Source organism: Pogona vitticeps, chromosome 13 (assembly GCF_051106095.1).
Source record: "Pogona vitticeps strain Pit_001003342236 chromosome 13, PviZW2.1, whole genome shotgun sequence".
NCBI lineage: Eukaryota > Metazoa > Chordata > Lepidosauria > Squamata > Agamidae > Pogona > Pogona vitticeps.
The window spans coordinates 7,212,045-7,231,474 of record NC_135795.1 but is presented as its reverse complement, the minus strand read 5'-3'; the positions used below and the strand labels follow the sequence as shown (position 1 = coordinate 7,231,474).

Sequence of the window (19,430 nt, the reverse complement as noted above, 5' to 3'; positions counted from 1 at the left end):
CTACTTGGAATTGCCCTAATACGGGTTTCAAGGTAAGTGTGATGCTTAACTGCACCCCTACCAGAAGTTTCTATGGCTGAGTGGAGATTTGAACCCAGGTCTCCTGACTCCATCACTTGATCAGCTACATCACAGTGAATGTTCACATTAGGTACTAAGGGATTTTATTATAACTGACAAGACCTGGGGGGGGGGCTGTTTTGAAGAATACATTGTTCAACCTATCCTAAGTGCCTCCTCTTTCCACAGAGAGGCAAAAGTACACATCGGCAGCAAGGCACTGGCTGACTTGGTTCCAGGCGCTGTTGGGATTGCCTCTGTAAAGTGCAATGCAAGTGGCAATCAAGTTAGCATCCTCATGAACAAGGTGAGTCTTGACTCCATTTTTCTTGGTACTGAGATCTGAATGAGATGTCCAGACTGAGGTTGTATCTTTGCTGGAGTAAATCCTGACTGTGTTGAGATGGCTTGGCACTACATGAATGAGTGTTTGGTTTCATACCCTGATTTTCACTTATTCTTGAAGTAAGGCTACAGCTGGAAACTCATTTAAAACTTTGCCAGGAATAGTGAAGCTGGAAGGGGCCTATAAGGCCATCAGATCCAACTCTCTGCTCGATGCAGGAATACAAATCAAAGGATATCTGGCAGGTGGTTGTCTTAAGTTTCTCTTGAACAACCACCTGGCAGGTATCCTTTGATTTGTATTCCTGCATTGAGCAAGGGGTTGGACTTGCTCAATGCAGAAGAAAGTAAAAAGGTAACAGGGAATATGGAGGTAAGAGACACTTCCGTGGTGGTGACCTGCAAATTGTGTGCATTGTCTGTCTTCATGCCTGAGAATGGCACAGTATATACATACAGCAAGTACAAACTGGTAGCACTGTTGGAAGAAAGAGCAAAAGAACTGGAGCATTGTGTGGCCATGCTTAAGGCTATGAGAGAAGCTGAAGAGTCATAGTCAGAACTCTCGAGCAGCAGCAGCAGCAGCCAAGAGAGACACTGGAGGTGGAAGAACAGCAAGACAAAGCAGAGGAGGAGAATGCTGAAGAGACAACAAACATAATGGAGGAAGCGCCATGGAAAAGAATCACATTTAGGAGCAAAAGAAGGAGAAGATGCTCTTTACCAATGGAACTGCAAAATCCTTTTCATGTTATTGAAGAGGAAACTGGCAGATAGGATGCAGAGGAAGACCCCCTAGGAGGATATGAGACAGATGGAAGCTCAGCCTGATTCACTGATCCCCTATCCTATAGAAAGAAGAAGGAAAGAGTAGTTGCAGTGGGAGATTCCCCTACTGCATGGGATTGAAAGTAAATTATGCCAGAAAGATCCGTGGAGGATGGATTAGGAATGTGACAGAAGGATTGCTATCGCTCATAAACCCCACAGATGTATATCCCTTACTTCTCATCCACATGGGAACAAATGACACAGCCAGTAGGAATTACGAAGAAATCACACCAGACTTTGAAGGTCTGGAAAGTAAGTTCAATGACTTTGGGACCCAGATAGTGTTCTTATCCATCCTAACACTACTCAGAAAAGGAGTAGAAAGGGAAAGGAAAATATTCTGGGTGGATTACAGGCTAAGAAGGTGGTGTTGATAGAAAGCATCCAGATTTTTGGACCACTGGCTATGCTTCCTAGAAGATGGATTACCGGGATTACCGGGAAGCGATGGGCTGTACATCACAAGGACTAGGAGGAATGGGTTTGGCCACAGAATGAAGAACTTCATCAGCAAATTGAATTGCAATGGAGAGGGAGACCCAAGCTCAAAGGCTATGAGTGAAGGCTTATTCACAGTAATAATAATCTCCATAAAAACTTAAAAATGAAAGTGGACCACACATCACACGCTTTTCAGTGTCTATATAAGAATTTCAGGAGTATGGAAAACGAAGATCTGGAACCCATTACCTTGGGAGGTGGTGAGTCCTCCGACACTGGAGGCAGTCAAGAGAAAACTGGACAACCGTCTGTCGGATCTACTTTTATTTGGATTCCTGCAATGAGGAGGGGGCTGGTCTTGATGGCCTTATAGACCTCTTCCAACTATGATTGTATGATTCTACAGTATGTCTCACTAGAATAGGCCCATTTAATGAATGGGGATTTGGCAAGTCAACTCCACCATAAATTCCAGTGTTTCAAATGAACCTACCATAGTTGCAGGACTCAAAGGATAAGATAAGTTCACACTAAATCTGTTGTCGTTGGAGGCATGATAGAAATCTCTTGCAATTCTGGTTTGACCATCTAGGGCAGTGGTGTCGAACTGTGGCCCTCCAGATGTTCTTGGACTTCAACTCCCAGAAGCCTTCACCACCACCTCTGCTGGCCAGGATTTCTGGGAGTTGAAGTCCAAGAACATCTGGAGGCCCAAAGTTCGACACCACTGATCTAGGGGCAAAAAAGAGAGAGACTATTTTACCTCCTAGAAGTATCAGAGGATTCACCTTAATCATTGATATGGTTCAGGTGGAAATCTAGCAATATCCTGGAATTGTACTCTTTTCTTCTGCATAGCTGTTGGTTTCAGCCAGGGATACACCTGGGTGGACATTTTCAAAACTCAGACAGTTTTTTGGTGATTCTGCCCACACTCTCAGTTCAGAACCAGGCCCAAGTTTATACTATCCATTCAGATTCCTAATAGTATTACATTTAGATGTGTTACTTTATGTTGCATTGAGTAATTAGAAAGCAAGCCCCATAGAATATGACAAAACTCATCATGCTCATGAAGTAACATTTCTGCTCTAGTTATGAGTTACTTTAGTGTAGTAAGTCACAACTAGAATAGGTTCATTTGAATCAGTGGCATTATCTCACCAAATCCTCAGTGATCGAATGGGCCTACTTTAGTGTGAATTACTATGGTAAGTAGCAGCATTGCAACCATAGAGTAAGAGAACAAAATTAATCAGAAACAAAATAACATGCATTTTGCATTTTTCATCTGTATGGTTAAAAAAAAACAGGAATTAATATCCTAACAAAAATTATAACAGAACATGTTGAAGAGTTGATCATCAGAACAATTCTGGAACCAGTACATTTGCCAATTACCTCAGAAGAAGATGGACTCTGTTTCATTCGGAATTTTTAAACGGATGTAGGATAACCAACCACCTGTCAGGAATGCTTTAGCTGTATATTTTCTGCTTTACTAAGAGACTGGACTTGATGACCCTTGTGGTCACCTCCAACAATATGATTCTATGCTGCTTTTATGGAAAAAAAAACACACTCTCTCTCTTGTCAAAGAGTCTGCTTCTATTAAGAATTCTTAAACCCAAAGATCTGGGAAAGGAAGCCAATCAAGCCTTAGAGAACAAAATATTCTTGAAGAAAACCGTGCACCTAAGGGCAGTCACACATTTTTTCCTCTTCTCTCTCACTCTGACCATTTTTCCAACCTGAGGAGGCAGGGCAGAATGATAGACTGCCGACTCTACAGTGGAATTAATTTTGGGATGGTCCTACGGAATTCCGGCTGGAATAATTAATACCTCGTTTCTTGGAAAGTCTAGGAAACAAAGACTAACTTCCTTACATTGCCTCATTTTCAGTGTTTGCAATCTAGTAAGGCTATGTTGTTTTATACCACATGTTGCATTAAAGTCACGTAGAAGACAAGACGAGAGCTTGTGGATAGCTCAACTGCACTTCATGCCACACCGTTCTGCTATTTTCAGTCCATCCAAATTAATTTTAGTGATCATTCATCATAATAGGCATTATGATTAGTAAATCGCCTTTTCTATTTTAATTCCTCTTATTTATATTGTGTAGACTGATGGGAGTCTTGATTCCAAGATTTGTTTCTATGACACTGAAATGGACACAGTCACCCTATTTGATTTCCAGTCTGGCATGCAGAAGAACGGTAGGGAGAGCCTTTCATTTGGACAGGAAACAAAGGGGTAAGAATTCTTCTCAAGGTGCACAACATAGATCTGGATTTTAAAAGTATTGTTTACATTGACTGTTAAAATATATTTACTCTCCAAACCACCCATTAAAGAGTTTATATATATGACAGCCTATCAATTTTTTTTTTAAATTCTCAGTATCGTGTAGTGGATAGAGCAGTGGTTGAGTTACAATCCCCGTTTATAATAGCTAAGTAACCTTGCACCACACCACCCATCATGTTTGCATAAAAGTCATTTTTAATGGGGTAAAGCCATTCCTTCTCAGAAAATAGGGGCTTATTTCTTCCCCAAAGGGCCTGTTGCTCATTCATACACATACATGCTAACTTTAATATTCCACTCTGAAAGATCAAGGAAGAAATTATTTGCCAAGATCTATAATACATATAAGGCGACCTGTGACACCCCCCCCTTGGGAAATGACCCCCAGGTTGGGAAACACTGAGATTGAGTGACAGACTAGGACTCTGGAGGTAAGGTAAAGGTAAAGGTTCCCCTCGACAATTTGTCCAGTCTAGGCGGCAGTGCTCATCTCTGTTTCCAACCCAGAGACGTCTCACTTCTTTCATGTATAAGATGACCAACTCTACTAAGGGAACACCTACTGCAACTCATGCATTCATGATCTAAATACTGTAACAAACTGAAGAATGTGTGTTGTTACAGAAATGCTACTTTTATCCGTAGCCAAATCTAATCATGAGAGCCTGATCTGGAGGCCAATTGCGATTGTATTTTTCATATCCAATCCAGAAAATTCAGTGGTCCACATTTTATTTTTGTTCCCTTATCTTTCAGGTGTTATTTACAGGTGTGTTTTAAAAATTGTTATTTTCTGGATTAATGTTTGTGTTGTCCCAACAGGAAGAACAGCCCTGTATATTCGCAGCTATGTGGCCGCATCCCTGTTAATCACTTCTGGGATCAAAATGAGTCCAGACTTTTTGTCTGTGAAACAGTTCCTGACCCAAGTCAGCAGTTGCTGGAGAAGAATCAAGAGTCATCAGAAAGCCTGGTAGAGTTTTCTCCCATCTCCTATCACTGTCCACGGAATGGCTCTTGATACTGAAGTTTAGCTAGGATTTCCGGTTGGTTGTCCTATGAGTCTTGAGACTCATTCAGAAGGCTGAGAGTCAGTGCCTGTCAGTTAAATCTTGACTGTCCAAGTTGAAACAGAGTTCAGTCAGGATTCAGATATCTCACATTGTATATTGACTGAAACTCCTCCCTTTAAATGAAGAGGTCATCTAAATACAGAAATGTGTCTGTGGGTGTGTGAAATACTTCCCTCCTCTTCAAGTGACTATCATGGCTTGTGAGGACCAACTGATGACAGATAGCTAAGAACCCCCGATGCTTCCAGATGATTAGGCATCCTTCAGTCTCGAGAGACTATGGTAACGTGCTCTGAATGGAGGACTTGGAACAGCGTCTAGTGTGGCTGAGAAGGCCAATTCGAGAGTGACAATGCCTTCCACATTGGAGACAAATCCAGTCTGTCCCCTGTCCAGCTCCCTGATATTGCTAGTTTCGGGACTGCCTCTTTGCCTCGGCCTGCTGGACAAGGGTCTCTTCAAATTGGGAGAGGCCGTGATGCAACGCCTGCCTCCAGGCTGAACGGTCAGATGTCAGGGTTTCCCATCTGTTGAGGTCTATTCCTAAGGCCTTCAGATCCCGCTTGCAGATATCCTTGTATCACAGCTGTGGTCTCCCTCTGGGGTGATTTCTCTGCGCTAATTCTCCATACAGGAGATCTTTTGGAATCAGATTAAGCAGCATCATTAAGAAGGAATGTAGTTACTGGTGTGACACCTGAATTGCTTGTGGAAGACTCAGGTTCAGTCACAGGTACAAGCAGCTGGGGTACAGAAAACCTGCATTTGTAACCCTACAAAGCTATTTCCAGGCCTTGTCAGCAACATATGGCTGGATGGACCTGTGATCTGGTTCTGTATGGGACGGTGTCCTCTCTCCCACTGTTTCCTTTCTTTAATTTTTTCCCTCTTCTCTTTTTTTGTAATTTCTCTTCAGCAAACTGATTAGTTTCTGTTACTTCGCACTCTCTTTAATATGTGTCTTCAGATTTGGGACTTAGGTGAATTTGCAAAGTAGGCAGTTAGTGGTGTATTGGGCATATACCTCAGAAAATGCCATGCACGTATGTTCTTGTCACAGATGTGAAATACAGTGGCCTCAGTCATTTATTAGTTCCAAAGAAAGTTGACCCATTTACCCAGTAGGAATATAGTAAGTCAATGCGAAAGTGCCATTGTTCCACCAGATCTACTGTAAAATGGACCAGCAATTGGATTTAGGCCAATAAAACGTGATTATTCAATCTCTAGGAGGGAGTTCAACATCACCACAAACAATCATAATGTTTTGGATCACTGGGCTGAAACAGCACTCTCACAGTCTGAATAAAATTACTTCTTTTGGGACCTTTCATCATTGCTAGATATAGAAGTACCCTGTTTCCCTGAAAATAAGACCTAACCTGAAAATAAGCACTAGTATGATTTTTAAGGGTGCTCGTAATATAAGCCCTATCCCAAAAATAAGCTCCAGTTAAGTGAAACCCTGCTCTCCACCATTGTGCAGGAACCAGAAGAAGAGGACAGGACTGTATTTGAATGTAGATTGTTGTACATGAAAAAAAATCCCCTGAAAATAAGCTCTAATGTATTTTTGGAGCAAAAATTAATATAAGACCCTGTCTTATTTTCAGGGAAACACAGTAGTTGAAGCCTTGGATCTTTTTATGGAAAAAGGTGGGGGGAAAAGATCATAGAATCATAAAGTAATTCAGTTGGAAGGAGCCTATAAGGCCCTCAAGTCCAATGCAGGAATACAAATCAAAGCAATTTGGACATATGCTTGTACAATTTTCTCTTGAATGCCTCCCAACATTGGAGCACTCGCCACCTCCCAAGGTAATTGGTTCCGTCATTGTACTGGTCTAACAATTAGGAAGTTTTTTCTGATATTCAGCTGAAATTTGACTTCCTGTAGCTTGAGCCCATTATTACATGTCCTGCACTCTGGGATGATCAAGAACAGATCCTGCCCCTCCTCTGTAGGTCCACCTTTCATGTGTTTGAAAAGTGCTATCCTGTCTCTCCCCATAGTCTTCTTTTCTCAAGGCTAAACCTGTCTGGTTCTTTCAGCCTTTCCTCCTAGGGCTTAGTTTCCAGTCCCCTGACCATCCTTGTTGCCCTCCTCTGAGCTTTTCTTTGTTGGCGTCCTTCTTAAAGTGTAGTGTCCAGTACTGGACACGGCACTGTAAAATAAATTTGAAGTAACAAAGATTTGGGTTGGAGAAACTCTTGAAATATCTGCAAGAGCACCAGGATAAATGTTTCCAGAGAGCTGGTTGTTGGAAAATGAGGTGGCTGTTTCCTAAAAGGCAGAGTTCTCTGTTGCATGGCTCCTAGCATGTAAACTGACTTTTGTGTTACGATTCACAAGCTTTAGAGAGGAAGCCTGTAGTTTAGCCATCTGTAGCAGGTGTGCTTGGTTTCTTAGCAGAAAACTCTGCCAAGTGAAATGGAAAATAAAAACAAGCCGTAAAAAAAAAAAGAATATTGCACCGTATAAACCCAGACAGTGCCTGATTTCCCTTTCCAGATGGAAGTGTTGATTGTATCCTTCTTCAGTACGGATGAGCATGGCCTTTTGCTCCAGGACAGCTTTCCGCTGCCCTCATCTTACCAATCTCTCCTGGGCATGGAGGTGCCACATTATTACTTTTCCAAAAAGGTAAGCAGTTTAAAAAGGACATCCTTGAAACCTTTTTCCTCTGTCTCATGTGCTCTGGTTAAACTAAACTAAAAGTAAGGTATTACTATTTATAAAGTGACAAAAATGTCTGAGTGCTGTATGAAGACTGTTTGGAGTGTGTGTGTGGAATCCATTTAAGAATTATCATGTCAGCGCTTTACGAAGAGCTGATGATTGGAGGTTCTACCACACGCATAGGCATTCTGACTGGACTAGAGCATCTGAACTATTGCTTTTGGAATGTTTATTTATTTATTGGACTTCTTAACTACCCATCTGCCTGATGGTCACTCTGGATGGTGTACAACAGTGGTCCCCAACCTTGGGCCTCCAGATGTTCTTGGACTACAACTCCCAGAAGCCTTCACCACCACCTCTGCTGGCCAGGATTTCTGGGAGTTGAAGTCCAATAACCTCTGGAGGCCCAAGGTTGGGGACCACTGGTGTACAAGACTAAAACAACTATCAAACATACAATTCAAATTAAATAACAAATGCAAGTTAATTAAAATTGAAAAATGGCTGGATGGCTGTAAATGTTCTGCATACATTATAGTGGACCTACTAGGTGCGGCATAATTTTAAAAGCCTGCCAGAATAAGAAGGTGTTTAGAGACTCCTGAAAAATCTCCAGGGAGGGGGCAGGGAAATCTCGGGTGGCAGTGCATTCCAAAGCGTAGGAGCCACCACCAAGAAGGCCCGGTTTCCTATTTTCTCCTTCTGGGCCTCCCTTGGGGTCAGCATCCTCAACCGCCTGCCCCGAGATGCAGTGGTGGGATGAGCATCCCCTCTTGGAAGGAAGCATTCCGCCATATATTGAGGTCCCAAACTGTTTAGGGCTTTATACATCAAAACAAGCGCCTTGAACCTGATATCGAAATGGGCCAATAACCAGTGCAAGATGGCCAGTATTGGGGGAATACAGTAGGTTGGTATTTATTTGTTCCCCTAACACAGTGGTGTCTTGACTTACGAACCTAATCCATATTTTCATCGAGGCCTCTGCAAATTAAGGATATTGATGGGAAAAAGCAGAGCCTCTTTTTTTGTTCTGTTCTGGAGCTGAGAAGTCTCACGGAGCTTGAACAGTCTTCATCAGGATGGGTTTGTCAAGTTGAGACAGCCTAAATCTATGAGAATGCAGAATTTAGCAAGTATACAGTACTTACATTCCTTGTAATAACGTGGCACGGGAGGACACAGGCTGATGTTCTTCTTGTCTGGGATATACAGCACGAAATCTTGCTGGACATGCAGTGAATCCCTCTTTGAATTCCAGGTGAAATAGAGACTAGATCAGGGTGAGGGGACATGTAACCTAAATCCACATTTTACAGAGTACATGTACTGTAGATTACATGCTCCTTGCTGGATATAATAATGTTTTCCTCTGTTAAAGAAGACTTGTGTAGCTGCAGTGATCTAGCTCAACATAACACAGTGGCTTTCAAATTTTACAGCATCATTTCTCTGTGGTCATTTCTAAGATAGTTGCTACATCATATCTGCTTTCCCTGTTTTACTTTCATATCATTTATGTTTTTTTTTTTTGCTTCTGTTATCTTTCTGTTTTTATTTCTGCTGCAAATAGTTATTATTTTGGAAAGGATCTGTCTATAAACCTTATGTGAGTATCATGAGCTACCTTTTCTTCAGTTTTATTTTGCTCTATTTCTTTTTGTTTCTTCAGATAAAACAGATATTTATTTATAAACCATTTCTTAAGATCCGGTCCTCCCAAAACAATTTTCAGACTGAAGTTATGAGAGATAGATCCAGCACTTCAAATAGAAAACTGCTATAAATTTTTTAAAAACCATCCCTATCCTATAAGGTCAGACCCACAGTGAAGAGATAAGGTATGGAGGCCTTCGTAGAGGCTTGTACTGAGAATAAATGAACTGGAAGCCCCATAGCTATAGGGCCACTGCTGAGGAGGCTGTGATTTCAACACAGAGATGTTGAGGAAAACTCAGTAAAATGTAATGAATAATGACAGAAATACAGTATACGACTCTAACTGTTCTCATAATTTAGGAAATATTTCCAACAGCAAATTAGCTGCCTTTCATGTGTCTGAAAATTGCTAAAGTTTGTTTTTACACAGAGAAAAAAAGTTGTTTACTAGGTGATTCATGTTCTCCTTTTAGCCCGAAGCTGAGAGAACAGATGAAGCGGAACCTGGTGTAATATCAGTCTACCAGATGGTAACCAGAAGGCCAATGCGAGATTTCATCGGCTTAGAAGAGTGCGATAAGGCCACTTGTGATGCTATACTCAACTTTAGCTTCTATCTCACAATTGGGGATATGGATGAGGCCTTCAAATCCATCAAGCTCATCAAAAGGTAAGATCAAAATCTGATTAGATTTAATGGTTGGTTTTGTTTATCTCAATAATGTTTTTTTTCTCAGTCTCGTCTGGAACCTGGACTTGCTAAGAGATTTCTGGAAGAAAGTAGTCCTTGGGTTTTAAACATGGTACGATTGGTTTGGACTTGCTGTGAATGCAGCTCCTTGTTACCTTGTGTTGAGTTGTGTTTTTTTTTTTTTAATGTTACGTTTTCTCTCCTCTGTCATATCCACTCATACTGAAATCATGCAAATATAGATCTTTTGTCCTTCATTTCCAAATTACCTTTTCCATCAGATTTATCATTTAGGAGAGGTGAGTGTTTAAGTTTGAACAGTAGCATGCTATTGGATGTTAGTAGATGACTAACAGGTCCAATATGATGAGCCTAAAGATATAGGAACAATGGGGGCAGGTTAGCTGGTCCAAGACTCATTGGACTGTTGGGATGTTGCATCCTTGCATTTTCATTTCTTTAGACACAACTGATTGTTCTTATTTCAAATTTTTCAGCCCCTTGTGTTCCCCTTGGGAACACATAACTAGGATCTTCCCTGAAAAATGTGAGAGGGAAGTTGAGCCACAGATGTACTCATGAGCTGAGATTTTGTTTATTTGTTTGTTTGTTTTGGAGAAACATAGGAAGGAACCTCAAATAGAGAAACAATTAAGAGTGGAGACCTGCTGCCTGCCGCTGGCAGAGAGGGAGACCTGGAAGTTTAAGATGTAATCCTGCTAGTCAAAATAGCTGTGGGTCAGCATACCTGAAGCTGTGCTGTATTCAAGCCCCTCTCAGTCTAGGAATATTGGAAATTACGGTACTTAGGACTACCTTCACCTTCACTTTTTTATACGATAGCATACGTTTTTATAGGATAGTGGCTAGCCGCCCAGAGTGGTAGAATATACCAAATGGTAAAGATAAAGGTAAAGGTTCCCCTTGACAATTTTTGTCCAGTCGTGTTCGACTCTAGGGGGCGGTGCTCATCCCTGTTTCCAAGCCATAGAGCCAGCGTTTTGTCTGAAGACAATCTTCCGTAGTCACATGGCCAGTGCGACTTAGACACGGAACGCTGTTACCTTCCCACCGAGATGGTCCCTATTTATCTACTCGCATTTACATGCTTTCAAACCGCTAGGTTGGCAGGAGCTGGGACAACCGACAGGCGCTCACTCCGTCGCGTGGATTCGATCTTACGACTGCTCGTCTTCTGACCCTGCAGCACAGGCTTCTGTGGTTTAGCCCACAGTGCCACCACCAGATGGGCGGGATATAAATCAGATAAATAAATAAAATAAATATGTCTCTGGGTGGGAGCAGGTTCGGATCTGATATAATACAGCTCCCTTCTATCCTGCCCCTTCTTTTAATGACTGATTTTAGCCAGCATAGCAGTTTCCCCCCAAACCCACAGTATTCAAAGAGCCATGCAGTTAAATTCATATTCCTATGGAATAGTCAAACATTGCTTGTATGATAGCCTGGCATGAGAAATCTCCTTTGAAACCAGAAGAAATGTCAATGTAGTTTGTTATATGATACTGGGATTTGCCATTCAAAGGAAGATGTCAACAAAATCATGCTGAGACTTCTGTTTCTTGGGACATATGCTTGTTCCATCCATGTTATTTGTCTGCTTTGTCTGTTTCTTTACCTCTTGAACGCAAGTGAACATTCTCAATTTTATTTATATTTCTGATACGAATAGAATGGTTCCAAATATTACAACGGAGTTGGCCACGCAATTTCACATTGTTATAGTACAGTTATTGCAATATTAAAAGAAATAACATATCTTAAATATCTGGATATTTTAGATCTTTTCTTAAAATGGCACATAATTAGAACATATTTAATGTTCAGGCAATACAGAATTTTTGCAGTAGGGAAGTCAGGGAAATTGAAGCTGTCCATTTTTTCCTCTGTGGTCAGTCAACATGGCTTTAGAAACCTGTTTTAAGAAATTCTGGAGGCTTGTTATATAGTGTGGTGGTAGTTGCCACCACCACCAAAAATAGAAATTGGGAATTTGTTGCATAACACAATTATGCTGTGATTTGAATTGTATAGATCAGAATTGTACCCTTAGTTGTCTGGAATTAAGGTTCTACAAAACAGAGTTCAATGTAAATGTTAGATTTATTCTTTAATACTCTTCTTTTGATAAAGGTTTTTCATGCTTTCAAAGTGGCTAATTGAATAGCTTTACAAACAACAACCTGGCAGTTGTAACTGATATAAAGAAACTGGACGTTTGCTTTTCTCATTTTGGTATTCTGGTCTATATCTGTGGAGCGCAGAACACAATAGGAGAAGAACTGTGTCTCATTGAATTTGTTAATCTCTATTACTTGGCATCCAAATTATGTTAAAACCCAGCTTCAAAAGCGGTTGGGGTAAGTTGCAGTTAGAATCAATGTAATTTATGAAGGAGTTGATTCATTAAGTCTTCATTGATACAATAAACCTGCTCTAGTGCATTTTACTACGCTAAGCAACAAGATTTTGGCCAATAAATATTTCAAAGGTATACATACTACTGACTGCAAGGCAGTTATCAAAATCCACTGGTGTACACTAGATTCTTCTGCTCATTCAAGAATTGTGAGTCCTCACTCTCTCTTATGTCCTTACTTGGGTACCTAAAAGTGTGTTTCAGAGGGTTGGAGAACCCTCTGGAGCAGGTTTTTGGCTCTGCAGAGGGAGCAACAGGAGGGGTGAAACGTCAGCAGAATTGGGTCTAAGAACAATGTTGGAACTTGACTTATTTATTTTTTATTTTTGCCTTCTTGTCAGTTAAATAAGAAATAACGTTTTCTTTCCAGGATACTAAACAGGTAGTATTTTTTGACCTGCCATTCCATTTCCATTTAGCTTCAGTAATTCATATTCATTTTAAACTGAATACAGTGGTGCCTCACTTGACAACGTTAATTTGTTCCAGCGAAATTGCTGTAGAGCGAAAACGTCATCAAGCGAAATAAAAAACCCATTGAAACGCGTTGAAAACCGTTCAGTGCATTCCAATAGGCAAAATACCTGCTTGTCCAGTGAAGATCCTCCATATGGCGGCCATTTTCTGGTGCCTGTAATGCGAGGAATCTGTCCCTAACACAGTGGGGAGCCATTTTCTACAGCCAGCGGCCATTTTGAAACCGACGATCAGCTGTTTGCTGATCGTCATAAAGTGAAAAATCGGTTCCAGAAGCAGGGAACCGATCAACGTTAAGCAAAATTCCTCCATCTAAACATTGTTTCGCAATCGCAAAAGCGATCGCGAAAACTTCGAGCGGATTCGTCGTCAAGCAGGGTAATCGTCCAGGGGGCAACACTGTAATTGCTTTGAAATGGCAGAAAGAATCTACATTTTCCTGCTTTGAGTATGAACATAACTATATAACTGGAGCACATTATACTTAAATGTTATATTTGCCAGCAGTTTAACAGCATGTAAAGTTTCTGAAATATCGAAGAAGACAAGCTTGAAATCATACACTTTCATTTCTTTAAAAAAAACTTTCCCCACTTTCCTTATAAATTGTTAAAATATGCTAGTAGTTTCTGGGTTTGCCAAGTTTCAGGACAGAAATATTATTTTAGTCAGATTGGATACATCTTCAGTATTGGATGATTTCAGTATTGGGTATCTGTGAATTTTGTTGTATGGTTATACTATGTATATACTTACAATGACAATAAATTTATTTGATTTGATGGATCAATGTTACAAAGACATGTATGGGATGAAAATAGTAACTTGAGAGAAGCTACTGTCACTTTCAGACTGCCAGTGTTGTTGGTTTTGAAAGAAGGGCAACTTCTATGAACAATCCCTTGAGCTTGTTTTTCAGCTATTGAACTATGGTATAACTTCCCCTGAAACATGAATTGAGGTTAGAATACTGAATTTTGTCTCCCTCATTTCATATCCCCACAAAATTAACATGGACCACATCTGCCATAGTTTCAGTCTCTCTGTCCTTCGACTGGCATTCCATCAGGATGGCTGAGCTGAATGGTTAGTATTTTACACTGTACATCAGAGGGAAGGGATAGTGTATAATGTACATGTATACATATATAGATGTAGCCCATCCAGGTAATAATGCTGGGCTTCTTTAATTGAAAAGTGAACTTTGTGGTATTCTTCAGCATTTAAATTACATGTCATATTTATAGAAAGCAATCCAATATTTAAATCTTCTCCGGATAGTCTCCTCTCCTCCACCCACACGTTATCAGCATGGTGACTCAACATAGTCATTCTCCAGACCTTGTCGAAAGCTAGCACGGAGGGTGCGGCTGATTACGATTACTCTGGGTGTCATGCAGTCCTCCCGTCGGTGAAGAATGTTCCATATGAGAATGGCAGCAGCCAGTGTAGCCAGAAGACAAGCCCCAATGTTTAGATAGCAAGACCAGGACAGGCTGGTGTAGGGTCCAATGCGATAGAAGGTTACCAATCCAATGACCAGCACAAAACCTGAAAGAATAATGAATAGAATATTCAATATCATTCTGTAGGCTCGCTGTTAACCAGAAAGACCTGTGTCTTGTCCCCTATCAATCTATCGTTAACATATAACCGTATTTTTCACTCCATAAGACGCACCTCTCCACAAGACGCACCTCTCCATAAGACGCACCTCATTTTTAGGGGAGGAAAACAGGAAAAAATATTCTGACAGTGCCATCTCTAGGCACTAGAGAAAGGGAGCAGGATAAGGGTGTTGATTTATCCATAGGGTCTCTAGTCATCACCATGAGGTGCTTCCCTCTGCAAGGTCTAAAAACTCTTCTAGAAGTTAAGAAAGATGGGAGTGTGGGATGAGGAAGGAAAGAAGTTAAAGTCCTACTGGCTGGTAAGGATACAGGGAAGAGAGTGAGCAGCTGAAAATGCATCAGACTGGCAAAAGACCAGTGAGAATGAAAAAAAGTGGGGGGAGGGAAGAAGAGAAATAAGAATCTTCTCTAGAGAGATAGCTACAGGCAGACCTTATCTGTTAATATCTCCACAGGACATGTAGGTAGCTGCATGTGGTTCTTCCAGGACCCTTGGGAGGCTCCCCCCACCCTCCATGGGGCCAGCGGGGGCAAAATCGCCGGCTTCCAGGACCTTTCTTGGAAAGGCTCAGAAGGGTCCTGGAAGCTGGTGATTTCGCCCCCGCTGGCCCTGCGGGGGGGGCAGGGAAAGCCTCCCAAGGCTCTGAGAGTGCCATCCAGGACCCTCTACTTACGGAATTAATCCGTATTGGAACAGTGGATGCAGGTTGAAAAGTCTGTAGATCGAGGTTCCATTGACCTACAATGCATTGAAAACCGATTAATCCCGTAACCGGCCGTTTTTGTTCCATTTTGAGTTTTTTCCCGGTTTGTAGGTCGATTCTCTGGCTGCAAGTTGAACCTAAATTTTGCGGCCAGAGAAGTCTGTAACTCGAAAAGTCTGTAAGTGGAGCTGTCTGTAAGTCTAGGGTCCACTGTACGTATAGATGTAAAGTGTACTGCTTATATCCTGCCCCATACTAACACTTAAAGCACTCTCTGGGCAGTTTACAAGTTAATTATGCAGGCTATACATTGCCCCCCCCCAGCGAGCTGGGTACTCGTTTTACCAACCTCGAAAGGATAGAAGGCTGAGTCAATCTTGAGCCAACTACCTGGGATTGCACCCCGGGTCGTGAGCACAGTTTTGGCTGCAGGACAGCAGTTAAGCTACTGCACCACAAGGCTCCTCAATGTTAAAATGGCTTTCTATGTTAAAAGAAGTATAGAGATGATCACATACGTAATCACTAATACTGAATATAGGGTTATGGCAATCTGCATAGGAGAAGTTTCAGATTTCTACAGCTTCCATAGGAGAGGCTACAACTTTCTAGGATTATGGCAATTTTCATAGGAGAGTCACTAGAGTCAAAAACATCAGACTTACAGGTGTGCCATTTATAAATGATTTATTTTAGAAACAAAACAAAATATTTTGGCAAGTATATAAACATGGTTATGAGTGTGAAACCAGAGTGAAAAGGGATACAGAAGATGACAACTATGTTTTAAACATTGGTGTCAATCACACCCTGGCAATAGATTAAATTATCAGCTAATGCTCTGTCTAGAAAATTCTTTTATCTAATATATTGCTTTCATCCTGTGATATGGTAGGAAAATGTCTAATTTTCCAAGTACAACAGTGTTTTGAAGTTACACTGTACATCGTACCACTAGTCTTGGAAATCTTTATGAATGTGAAGTAGCCCACTGTTGTTTCCCACTTCATATGTATCTTAAATATCCGGTTATTCATGTTTCAGAATTGAGGAAACTGAGGTGAGGAGACTTGTCTAGCCATGCAGGAAGTCTGCCAAGGGGTCAGAAGTAGAACTCACAAATCTGACCCCAAATGTCATGGGTGTAATCACAAAACTATATTTTCCTTTCAAGACATGCATCCGTAATGTTCTCTTTCTCTTAGAGCCTTCTGCGAACTTTTAGTTTCTCTTCCTCTCCTCCACCCTTGCCTCTCTAGTTATTAACTTTTGATGGATGTAATTTATAGATCTAATTAGCCTGACAAGAACAATATGCAAGGAGGCAAATAGGTCTAGCATAATAGGAAAAAAATGGCTTCCCCTGTCTCATAAACACTTCCTTAACCACCACCACAACAGAAGGAATTCACATAGACAAAAGAGCCCGCTTGCAAAGGGAGACTAACATAAACAAAGGCATGTAAACAGACATAAAGACCTGCAGATACCATTTCCGTTATGTTTGTGGGCAAGGACAGGTCAGTCTTGAATAAACCTGGCTCTCTCCCCACTTTCACATATCTCTCTGTTTGCATATAGACTATGCTGGCTGGAGGATTCCGAAAGTTTGCAGTCCAAGAAAGTTACTTTCCCAACTTTTGCAAAATGTTTGAGACCACCCATTACTATCAAGATGCAAGCAACTATTTTGGAGGGAGTGGTGATTAAGGAAACAGGATCTTGTCTGCATGCAAGACCTAACCCCTTAGGAAAGCCCAACATTAAAATAGGTTACAGAACAGGGATTATCCAATATAAATATGACATAGAGGCAAAAATCCTGTTTCTTAGCACAGTGAGTAGCACTAAAGTAGTCCCATTGAATCATTGGAGAATCAACTGTTCTGTAAGCTCCATTGATTAAAATGGGCCTACACTAAAGTAAGACTACAGTAAGACTATTTGAATCAGTTGAACTTATGGAGGAGTTGATTCATCAAATCACCCCTAGTTCACTGGCCTACTGCAGTGCTAATTACTACACTAAACAACAGGATTTTATCCGGCATCATAGAACCATACAGCTTGAAGACACTTAAAAGTTCATCAGGTCCATCCCCCAGCAGTACAGTGCCTTGAGACCTCCATTTCAGAATTCCAGTAGGGAGAATCTACCACCCTCGGAGGCAGTTTGTTCTATTGTCAAACAGCTCTTACTTTCTAGAACATCTTAAAGTTTAGGAAGCCTCTGTTTCAACCTTTTTGCCTCCAGAGATTTCAGACTTGATTTAATCTTGGATCCCTTGTGTTTATTTTTGACAGCTCAGGGTATCTGTAAAGGTCTTCTCCAGTACAGTGGTGCCTTGCTTTATGATCGCTCTGTTTAATGATGAAACTGCATTACGATGAACTTTTTGCGATCGCTTTACGATGTTTCTTATGGGGGAATTTCGCTTTGCGATGATCGGTTCCCTGCTTCGGGAATCGATTCTTCGCAAAACAATGATTTTCTAACAGATGATCGGTGGTTTCAAAATGGCCGCCGGGTAAACAAAATGGCACCCCACTGTTTTTTGGGACGGATTCCTCGCTGCACAGGCAACAAAAATGGCCGCCCTATGGAGGATCTTCGCTGGATGGCGAGTTTCCAGCCTATCGGAATGCACTAAACGGGTTTTAATGCATTTCTATGGGCTTTTTAATTTCGCTTTACGACATTTTCGTTCTACAGCGATTTCGCTGGAACGAATTAACGTCGTATTATGAGGCACCACTGTACTACATTTCAAACGAATCTTAATTTTTCAGCTTTCACCACCATACATGTTGATCAGAATTAAAGAATGTGGATGATCTTGGTCTTGGTCTCTAATAACACACTCTTACATTTGATAAGGTAAAGGTAAAGGTTCCGCTTGACATTTAGTCCAGTCGTGTCCGACTCTAGGGGGCGGTGCTCATCCCCATTTCCAAGCTGTAGAGCCAGCATTTGTCCATAGACAGTTTCCGTTGTCAGCGTGGCCAGCGTGACTTAGGCACAGAACGCTGTTACCTTCCCACCGAGGTGGGACCTATTTATCTACTCGCATTTGCATGCTTTTGAACCGCTAGGTTGGCGGGAGCTAGGACAAAGTGATGGGAGCTCACTCAATTGCGTGGATTCGATCTTACGACTGCTGGTCTTCTGATCCTGCAGCACAGAGGCTTCTGTGGTTTAACCCACAGTGCCACCACATCCCCTTCATTGCTGCCCTTCCTAGCCTCAGTCTTCTTCTGATTTCTTGACTACAGTCTCCAGTTGGACTGATAATTGAAGCGAGGTATACAAAACCATTAACTGCTTCAATGTTTCATTGCCTGCATTAAAGTTGTGTAGTTCTTTTGCAGTCATGATCTTAGTTGTCTTAATATTCAAGCACAGTTCTGCTTGGACACTGTCTTCTTTCACTTTCTCTAGCAGGTATTTCAAGTCATTGCTGCTTTCTGCCAGTAAGATGGTATCCTCTGCATACCTTAAATTAATTATGTTTCTCCATCTCTTTTCACATTTTGTTCATTCATCTAAATTTAGTCTGGCTATCCGTATGATACGATCTGCATACAGACTGGACAGATAAGGAAATAAAATGCACCCTTGTCTGACACCTCTGCCTAAAGGAAACCATTCTGTCTCTCCTTATTCTGTCTTAAAAGTAGCTTCCTGACCACCATACATCACAACAATAAAGTTATGGGCTATCGCCCATAAAGCACTATACTTTTTGGGTCTAGGTTATTTAAAAGACCATATCCTCCCCCAGCCTTCCAGTACTTAAGATCATCAGAGAAGGCTCTCCTCATTCCTCCCGTGCAGGAATGTGTGGTGTGAACACAAGAGAGGGCCTTCTTTGTGGCTGTTCCCAGGGTCCTGCAATGCTGCACTTCAAGATATGAGGTTGGCCTGCTCTCTTTTATCCTTCTGCTGACAATTGAGGACCCACCTCTTCGCACAGACTTTTAATAATCACAACTGAGTCCCTGAATTCTGGTTTTTAGCAGAGAAAGTTTGTGAAGTTTTACATGCTTTAATCATTGAGTGTATTTTAATTACTGTTATAATTT

General features: G+C 41.3%; 2 protein-coding genes across 3 annotated transcripts in view; one reads left to right on the top strand and one right to left on the bottom strand.

The window, feature by feature from the left end:
* Positions 1-19,430, top strand: part of IFT140 (intraflagellar transport 140) — a 105,312-nt gene that overhangs the window by 24,149 nt on the left and 61,733 nt on the right. For both annotated transcript variants that reach the window (XM_072982932.2, XM_072982933.2), the window contains exons 14-18: positions 250-367; positions 3,805-3,935; positions 4,812-4,962; positions 7,575-7,706; positions 9,878-10,074. In XM_072982932.2, coding sequence (XP_072839033.2) covers positions 250-367; positions 3,805-3,935; positions 4,812-4,962; positions 7,575-7,706; positions 9,878-10,074 — 729 coding nt within the window. The remainder of the gene's footprint in view (positions 1-249; positions 368-3,804; positions 3,936-4,811; positions 4,963-7,574; positions 7,707-9,877; positions 10,075-19,430) is intronic.
* Positions 11,751-19,430, bottom strand: part of TMEM204 (transmembrane protein 204) — a 42,633-nt gene continuing 34,953 nt past the window's right edge. The window contains exon 3 of the mRNA XM_020813140.3: positions 11,751-14,563. Within this exon, the coding sequence (XP_020668799.1) occupies positions 14,319-14,563 (245 nt within the window). The 3' untranslated portion in view covers positions 11,751-14,318. The remainder of the gene's footprint in view (positions 14,564-19,430) is intronic.